Source organism: Bos grunniens, chromosome 29 (assembly GCF_055505025.1).
Source record: "Bos grunniens cultivar Pamir isolate PY7600 chromosome 29, Bosgru_T2T1.0, whole genome shotgun sequence".
Classification (NCBI taxonomy): Eukaryota; Metazoa; Chordata; class Mammalia; order Artiodactyla; family Bovidae; genus Bos; species Bos grunniens.
The window spans coordinates 22065496-22075375 of NC_141193.1; the positions used below are offsets into that span (position 1 = coordinate 22065496).

General features: G+C 43.3%; 1 protein-coding gene across 1 annotated transcript; it reads left to right on the top strand.

Annotated features, from left to right (window-relative positions):
- Positions 1 to 355: 355 nt before the first annotated feature.
- On the top strand, positions 356 to 6712 carry LOC147342256 (acrosomal protein SP-10-like). The gene is made up of 4 exons (XM_086385506.1): positions 356 to 407; positions 2692 to 3216; positions 5241 to 5360; positions 6346 to 6712. The coding sequence occupies exons 1-4, from the start codon at positions 356 to 358 to the stop codon at positions 6468 to 6470; spliced, it is 822 nt and encodes a 273-aa protein (XP_086241632.1). The 3' UTR covers positions 6471 to 6712.
- The last annotated feature ends 3168 nt before the right edge of the window (positions 6713 to 9880 follow it).

Consider the following 9880-nt stretch of genomic DNA (forward strand, 5'->3'; position numbering starts at 1 on the left):
ACCTCACTGTCATGAACACTTTAAAAAGCGAGTAGATGGCTTTTAAAATTTATTACAGAGAGTATATATGTTATTTTGGCAACTTGATTTTTTAAAGAAAAGGCAGAGAGCCACAATAAAGTGCCAAGCACAGGGCATATCAGCCCTCACAGTATGGTTTGCTGGGGGTTGCCAGAGCGTCAACATGCCGGATTAGGCACCTGATCAGCACAACCCATTGTGAGGAATCATGGATTGTTTCCGAGGTTCTAGAATTTGCAGACTCTGTGGCTCGGCACTGGAAGCCTCCGCTCACAGGTTTTCTTCACTGCTCTTGGGTGCCCCACACCAGGGTCCCCTCTTGCCCAAAATCCAGATGAAGAATTTCCTTCTACTAGTGAGTCTGTGTTTCCTTGGATCTGCCAGAGGTGAGTCCTCTCTCTTGGTTCCAGGTGGACATGGAAGAGGCCTGTTTAAGGCCCTTGAAGAACGAAGACCAGTATCTTAGTTACCCAGACCAATCTGAAGCAGGAGTGGCTGAACAAGTTCAACTCTGAGAGTTGCTGAATCGGTTGATTCCCCCTAGTTAATGGCTTCACCATCACAGACTAGCTTGGCACAGCTCATTCCTAATACTTTCAGCCCCTTGACGTTGTACCTGATGCTCTGTGAAATGAGAAGACAGGTCTAGGGTTCTGGAAGTCTGGAAAGGTTTGCCCCAGTGAACTGAGTGTGTGGGATCCTCGTGTACTTAAGGTAGAAGGAAAGACACAGGAGAAAGGAGTGAGGTATGCCTGAAAGTCGTCCCGGGGCCAGAGATCCTAGAAGCCTCCCCTTCCCGGTTCTGGTCTATCTATTCAGTCATCTGTTTCTCCTCTCTCAGGATGCCCATTCAGGGTGAGCTCTATTCCCTTCTTCCTCCTGCAGAAGCCAGAGGCCATGAGTTTCTAGCTCTCCATTAAATGAGAGTGTTTTCTGTAATGTTGGTTCTCTGAGATTTTGTCTTTTGCCCTCTTCGGTTTTCAAAAATTGACTCAGAAACAAGCTACATACCAGATGGTAGTATGTGCCAGCCACTTGGTGAGGCAGTGAGTCATAAATGATAAGAATGACTAAGAAAGGAGTGTGCTTTTTCAAGCCTCTTTTTTTTGTATTAAAAATCTTTGTTAAAACTTCTGTTCACTTTTGAAGAATCAGTCAAGCAGGTAGTATTTCTGTAACAACTTTTTAAAATTAAAAACTCCTAAAAGCCTTAGTCAGATTTCCCAGGTGGCACAGCGGTCAAGAATGCCCACCTACCAACGCAGGAGATGCAGGTTCTATCCCTGGGTCAGGAAGATCTTCTGGAAGAGGAAGTGGCAACCCACTCCAGTATTCTTGCCTGGAAAAATCCCATGGGCAGAGGAGCCTGGCAGATGCACAGGGTTGCAAAGAGTGTACACAACTGAGCACTTATGCAAAAGCCTTAGTCTATCTTATCTTTCCTTTATCAACGTATTCTAATGTTAGTCTTTTGAAAGTCATTGGTTATAAGGACTTCAAATCACTCAAGATACACACACACACACAAATTCTTACAGGATTATAATCAGGATGATACTGACTATATTATATTCCTCTCAGCTTTTTGATAGGATTAATAAAATACTCATCATTAAAGTCTATTCCCCACCCTCTTCTAGGTTATTCAGCCTAAATCAGTTACTCAAAGAGTAATAATAATTTAAAAAAGAGTAATGATCAAATTGTCTGCATGATGCTGCACTTAATAAAATAAAAGCTGTACTTAAGGAGTATTCGTCTGATGGTCATTGATAAACTGGATTAAATGTAGGAGAGACAAGTCAGAAGAGAGTGACCAGCTAAGAGTTTTGGAATTCCAAATGCAAGGTCAGGAGAAGGAAAAATTAAAGTTAATTGAGCACTTCAGCAATGGACTAGGCACTTCACAATTTATCTTATTGAAGACTCATGACAACTCCATGAAGTAGGAGTAAATGGTACATCAAAAGGAGTCTCAATGCAGAGATATAGAAGTATATAATATTTTTATCTTAATAATTCATGGCAACTTGGTTTTCGGTTCCCAACCACATGGATAGGGGATTGGGTGTGGGAAAAAACATGAACTTGCCAAATAAAGGTCTTAATCCCTTCTGGTAATTTTCGTGGCCTCATTATATATTTGTCCTCTCTAGTTTCAAAATCATTTTGTTTGGAGTTTAAAATCTTCCGCCCTTGGTTTCAGCTAGAATTACTCAGTTGCTGAAACACTGCAGAGTCTCTCTCCGTTGTATCTCCATTCCGACCTTTCACCCACAGGGGAACCGGAGGGAGGCGAGCGGTGGAATCCTGGTTACATGAACGATGGGACGTTGATTTCCTGATGCTGTCTTTGTCAGGGAGGCACAGGTGCTTTTGGTGCCCTGTGCCCACTCAGGGTACACAGATCCACACAAATACTGCGGATCTTAAAATTCTTCCCTTCAATCACAAAGGTAGCCTCTGCGGCTCCTTAACACCCCTGGCCTTCACGGTCCCTCGAGCAACCGGTTGACTGCCTCCAGCCTCTGCAGTATCTTCAGGTGCTTGACCAGACCCCCAAAAACCCAGCGCTCCCACAACATGAGCCTTGCTTCATAGGAAAGGACGCCTTACCGGGGCATCCTCTCTCACCCTCACCATCTCTCTTCTATTACTTCTCCACCCCAGCAGCATCAGCTCAATCTGATGAGTTTCTTGGCTCTATGGATCATCAAGCATCAGTTCAGCAACTCTCAAGTGACTACTTTTCACTTGCAAACCCTTTGGATGAGGCTTTATATGAGACTTCTTCAATCGACAACACTTTGAGTGAGCGTGGCTCAAGTGAGACCGCTGCAGCCCAACACGCTTCCGGTGAGCCCTTGGCAGTTGAACACGCAAGTGGGCCCGCTCCAGTTGATCACGCTACTGCGGTTGAGCATGCTCCAGGGGAGGCTGCTGCAGGTGAGCACACTCTGAATGAGCACACTCCCGGTGAACAACTTTCTGTGGAACAACCTATAGGTGAGCAGCCTCTAGGCGAACAGTCTGTCGGTGAACAGGCCGTAGGTGAACAGCCCACAAACGAACAGGTTGCAAGTGATAAACCTGCAGGAGAACAGTCTGCAGTTGAACCGATCTCAGCCGAACAGGTCTCAGCCGAATCATCAGGGGAACAGCCCTCAGAACTCCCACCTTCAAGCACATTCTCAGGTGAGTCGTATTTGCATGGGTGCCCTTCCTTGACTTGCGGGGGGAAGCAGGTGACACATCAAGAAAGCCAGTTTTAAGACATTCAGAAGAAAGAACAGTTCAGACGGAACGATCAACTCTCTCAAAGAATCTCTTTACATTTCTTTGCAATAATCCCCAGAGGCAGAATTCAGGTGTTGTGGGGCTTTTGAAGGCTAAACAGTTCAGAGGGCCCTCTTTAAGAAAAACAAAATACAAACTGCCAGCTGTCCCTGCAACTTCATTCCACATTAGAAATTAGGAAAATGAATGCCCACAGCTCCACTGGAAGAAGGGGCTCATGGAAGACAACCTTGGTGAGCTTCAGGCTAAATCAGCCTGTTCACAAACTATGTTAAAATCTTTGCAAATCCTCCAACAACATGGCTAGCACCAGACAGGTAGCTCTGGGCTTTTTTTGTCTGAACATGATGTCAGTGGAAATAATAAACAATCATTAATAATAGAAAAGTTTTATTTGAGCCAAACTGAGGACTAGTTGGCTTCGCAGATTAGTCTGAGAAACGGCCCTGGAGAAGCAGTTTTCGGCAGTTTTATATCTCGTCCAGACAAGGCATATTGAACAAGTCAGGGTTATATTTCTTCACGGTTTTAAAAAAACACAACAGACCAGTTCATACACATACGCACGTACAGTTTGGGCTCCCCACCTGGAAAGGGAGTTTAATCATCAGTGGAGGACTTGAATCGGTGTCCCAGAAAGAAGGGTATTTAATCTTTATTTTTAATATGAACTTTTTTTTAACTTCTTGTCAATGTGACGTTTTCTTTACTAATTAAAAGAGATGTACAATGTATGTTTGATAGGCCACAAAGAAGCTATTGTAGTTAGCAAAAAATTCAAGTTAACTCATGTATAAGCCAGAATGACTTCTCTAGACCTCAATATGTGACCGTTTCTTTTATCATTGGAAAGTAAAGCATGCCAACACTTTTGTCTGCAAGATACAGAAATAAGTTCCCAGGACAACTGCAGCTCTTTGGCTCTTACAAGGGTTTGTTCAGGAAGAAAAACAAGATTTAAGATTATCGTCTCAAGTTATTACTAGACATAAACACTTTATGTTCACCCCATTTGTGTAAGTAGCAGTATTCCAAATTTTCAGAAGAGAGAGTGAGGTTTACCTCATCTGGCTAGAAAGAAGCAAAGCTAAGATTCACACTGAAGTATGACTCCAAAGCCCATATTCTTTCCACTTTATGCTTCCTTAATTAGGAAACTGCCAGTGGAAATAGGCAATATTGAGTCATTTCAGAGAGGCTCTGCCCTTTGTGACAAACTGCCCTGATTGAGGTGAATTTGAGAGTAGCAAATTGATACAAACACTTTACCAGGTCTGCAACATTAGAACATTCCAACGTAGTTTTTTTTTTTTTAAAGCAATTTCTCTTTTCTTTGTTATTTACTTTTGATGCATACTATTTAAAAAGTCTTTATTGAATTTTACAGTACTGCTTCTGTTTTATGTTTTGATCTTCTGGCCTTGAGGCATGTGGGTTCTTAGCTCCCCAACCAGGGATTGAACCCTCCCCTCCCCCTGTATTGGAAGGAGGAGTCTTAACCACTGGATCACCAGGGAAGTCCTTAACACAGCTTATTAATCAGACAAATTTTACTGCAAGTGTCTGTGCCTTGTGGATAACTGAGAATATCGTGAGGAGTATGAATGTCATATGAAAAGTTCCATCGCTCCTATTGAGTTAGACACAGCAGAAGGGCATCTAATGATCAATGTCCAGGGAGCCACTGGGCTATGAATTAAAGTCAGTACTGGAGGGAGAAAGGTGGGATTCATCAGCAATGAATATCATAGATGAAGCAGTAAGGATGAAGTCATTTTCTCTGGTATGGAAGGGAAAAGATGCTTTCTCAGACCTACAAAATGGTTCTACTTATTGTCCATCATCCCTTCCCAGATGTGTGACTCAAGGCTACACACCTGGATCACAGGGTTATTTCATCAGGCTGATCTTAAATTTTTCAGGCCCACCATTAAGCTGCCACACATGCTCTTATATGAATGACCAAGGGAAATGTCTTCGTGGAGAGGGAGTCTGCTCCACTCAGAATTCCCAGCAGTGCATGTTAAAGAAGATCTTTGAAGGTATGTGAGGACTTCATGGGCTGGTCTTTGACAGAGAACTCATCAGCCAGCTTGAGTACTGATGGGGGAGGGGGTGGTTAGGGTGGCAGGGGCTGGAGGAGGGATCAAGCTGGGATTCCCTAGAAGCTTAGAGATTCAAGAGGACCTCAATTCTTACAAGAATCAAGAGTAGAATTCCAGCTATTGAGGGAGAGGCCCTTCCCCAAAGGCCTCTGATGTCTTATAAGAAGACAGGGAGATTGTCTCTTCCTATTAATGTGTGAGTTGCCCCTTGAGCCAGTGGGACATTGACTGCAAACTCAGGAATGTGTCTATCTTGTTCATGGCTATATATTCCTAGCACTTAGCACAATGCCTAGTCCATGGCAAGCATTTAGTAAGTATTGAATAAATGAATTAAATAGTCAACAGTTGTCCACTAGTCTGTGTTCACAAGTTGCCAGGCCTGAGTGTATTCCGACACCCCTCCACCCTTACACTCAGTCCTTTGTGCTCGGTTGCTCAGAGGTGTTCAGCACTTTGTGACCCCAGGGAATGTAGCCCACCAGGCTCCTCTGTCCATGGGATTCTCCAGGCAAGAATACTGGAGTGAGTTGCCATTTCCTACTCCAGGGGGTCTTCCTGACCCAAGGATCGAACTTGCATCTCCTGTGTCTCCTGCATTGGCAGGAAGGTTCTTTACCACAGTGCAACCTGGAAAGGCCGTATTCAGTCCTTATCCCTCAAATAAGGGAAGGGATCTTGGTTACTTTATCCTGTGAACCCCATTGCCTGACTTCTCTTGTGGTTTGTCTGGTCCCTCACTAAAAGCGTAGGCAACTGATGGGGAAACAGCCCAGAAGAAGCAGGTAGAAGGGGAGGGGAGAAAGAATATGCAAGTTGGAGGACTTGGTCATGCCTATGCAAGGACTCTGGGGACCATGATGAAAGTAAGATTCAGCAAGGAAGCTCTGTGCTCTTTACAGTCTGTTTCTGCTTCTTCCAGGTGGAAAACTTCAATTCATGGTTCAGGGCTGTGAGAACATGTGCCCATCCATGAACCTCTTCTCCCACGGAACCAGGATGCAAATTATATGCTGTCGAAATCAGTCTTTCTGCAACAAGATCTAGCAGCCTATGCCCTGGCTTCTTGACCTGACTCAGGCAGCAAAAATCCTCCACACTAATGGACTCAATTTAGTGTCTTCCCCAGGCAACTGCTAATGACATCTTTCTCTGCCTGTCAGACCAGAAGCCCTAATATCCTCTTTCCTCTCCATGCCATTACCCATCCTTCTCTGCCCTCCGTCTTTCCTATTCCTTCACCCTATCTCTCAACATTTTTCTTTCTCAATAAATTTTGCGTAATTAAAGAGTACTGACTCTAGGCAGACATCTTTTCCCATCAACCAGGGGCAGGGTCACCCTGAGCTTCCTTTTGCTCCACACACTACAGTGGTTGCAATTTTTAAAAAGATTTATTTCATTTTTTGGTTTGTTTTTGGCTGTGGTGGGTCTTCGCTGCTGTGTGTAGCTTTCTCTAGTCGCAGCTGCGGAGCACAGGCTCTAGGCACGCAGGCTGAGTAGTTACAGCACACCGGGCTTAGTTGCCGCGTGGCGTGTGGGTTCTTCCCAGAACAGGGATTAAATCTGTGTCCCTTGCATTGGCAGGTGGATTCTTTACCACTGGACCACCAGGGAAGCCCCAAAGTGGATGCATTTTTAAACAATTCCACATTCCTCAAAGTGAAGGGGTCCCCCAGGGCAGGGACCATGAAGAGGAATGCAAAGTAGGTGCTAACATTTTAGGAGCTTAAAATAATATTGCAAGTCCTTGTCTCTGACCCCAACCTTTCCATCCCTATGGAAACCAAACTCACTTCTACTTACCACAATGTTCAAAACCCACCCTTTCTTGGGACCTTGAGAGTTATAAGTGGAGACTCTATGCTTAACAGAATTATAATAATGATTCCTTTTAATTTATCTACTACATAAATAGAACAGGTCATAATTATCTTAACTAAATCTTTTTCTCACACACAATGTCACTGGTTTGTCTCAGCATAGAGGGCAGGTGGAAACTGTATACAGCCCCTTTCATCTTGTATTAGAGTTACACTCTTCAAAGTGTTTTTACATCTAATCTACTGAAAAGGGCCCAGAAAGGCAGACAGGAAAGATAGCATCATCCTGAGTTCACAAGTAAGAAAGTCTGACATAGAAATGTTGTATATATTCAGATTCCATGTCATTCCAAACATATCAAGATTACAGAGCAGCAGTGAGCCAGGGCCAGATTGCATGATCTCAATCTGAGCAAATAGCACAGTATAAATATTAGGTAAAACAGTTCTTTCAACGCCAAAACCAAACCTCTGTCCCACACAAGCCCATTTCTTATCAGCCACTGCTCCCACACCTCTGTTTAAAAGCCCCTGAAAAATCAATGTTTTCGCTCTGGTTCTTATCAAGGATTTTATGTGTGTGTTTGTAGGAAAGATTTACTTGAAGAAATATTACAACATATAAAAACTACATTAGGTCTCAATTTCCACTCATACAGTGGTAAATTTGATATGATACATAATAAAAAACTTAAAAAATCCAGAGTAGACACAGTACTGCACAGTTTGATCAGTAAGTCAAATTAGCTAATAAGCAAACCTCACAGAACAATCTCAGCCAAGGTCAAAAACACCATGTACAACACATCTGAATTGACAGATTTTAAAATATATTAAAAATATAACAATGGTAGTGCATGTTGGGAACCCCTGGTGTCAGAAACAAAGAGAAATAAAATCCTACTAACATTATAGATGCTATTTTTTTGATGGAGGGAGATAAATATTAGCTAAATGTATCAAACATAGCTAAATCTACTGTGCTGTGCTTAGTCATTCAGTTGTGTCCGACTCTTTGCGAATCCATGGACTGTAGTCTGCCAGGCTCTAGTGTCCATGGGATTCTCTATGCAAGAACACTGGAGTGGGTTGCCATGCCCTCCTCCAGGATCTTCCCAACCCAAGACCCCCGCATTGCAGGGGGATTCTTTACCGTCTGAGCCACCAGGGAAGCCTAATCTATTAGCTATGTATTTTGAGGAAATAAATTCAAATATGTTGTAACAACTGAAGGGTGGGGGAGTTTCGGCTTCCAATAATGCTGGATTATTCAATATCTCAGTATTCAATATCCAAGTCTATGCCCCGATCAGTAACGCTGAAGAAGCTGAACAGTTCTATGAAGACCTGCAAGACCTTCTAGAACAACACCCAAAAAAGATGTCCCACTCCAGTATTCTTGGGCTTCCCTTGTGGCTCAGCTGGTAAAGAATCTGCCTGCAATGAGGGAGACCTGGGTTCGATCCCTGGGTTGCGAAGATCCCCTGGAGAAGGGAAAGGCTACCCACTCCAGTATTCTGGCCTGGAGAATTCCATAGACTATACAGTCCATGGGGTTGCAAAGAGTCGGACACAACTGAGCAACTTTCACTTTCACTATAGGGGACTGGAATGCAAAAGTAGGAAGTCAAGAAACACCTGGAGTAACAGGCAAATTTGGCCTTGGAGTACGGAATGAAGCAGGGCAAAGGCTAATAGAGTTCTTCCAAGAGAACGGACTGGTCATAGCAAACACCCTCTTCCAAAAACACAAGAGAAGATTCTACACGTGGACATCACCAGATGGTCAATACTGAAATCAGACTGATTATATCCTGTGCTGCCAAAGATGGAGAAACACTATAGAGTGAACAAAAACAAGACCGGGAGCTGACTGTGGCTCAGATCATGAACTCCTTACTGCCAAATTCAGACTTAAATCGAAGAAAGTAGGGAAAACTACTAGACCATCCAGGTATGACCTAAATCAAATCCCTTATGATTATACAGTGGCAGTGAGAAATAGATTTAAGGGACTAGATCTGATAGACAGAGTGCCTGATGAACTATGGATGGAGGTTCACGACATTATATAGGAGGCAGGGATCAAGACCATCCCCAGGAAAAAGAAATCCAAAAAGGCAAAATGGCTGTCTGAGGAGGCCTTACAAATAGCTGTGAAAAGAAGAGAAGCAAACAGGAAAGGAGAAAAGGAAAGATATACCCATTTGAATGCAGAGTTCCAAAGAATAGCAAGGAGAGATAAGAAAGCCTTCCTCAGCAATCAGTGCAAAGAAATAGAGGAAAACAATAGAATGGGAAAGTCTAGAGATCTCTTCAAGAAAATTAGAGATACTGATGGAACAATTGCATGCAAAGATGGGCTCAATAAAGGACAGAAATGGTATGGACCTAATAGAAACAGAAGATATTAAGAAGAGGTGGCAAGAATACACAGAACTATACAAAAAAGATCTTCATGACCAAGATAATCACGATGGTGTCATCACTCACCTAGAGCCAGACATTCTGGAATGTGAAGTCAAGTGGGCCTTCGGAAGCATCACTACACACAAAGCTAGTGGGGGTGATGGAATTCCAGTTGAACTATTTCAAATCCTGAAAGATGATGCTGTGAAAGTGCTGCACTCAATA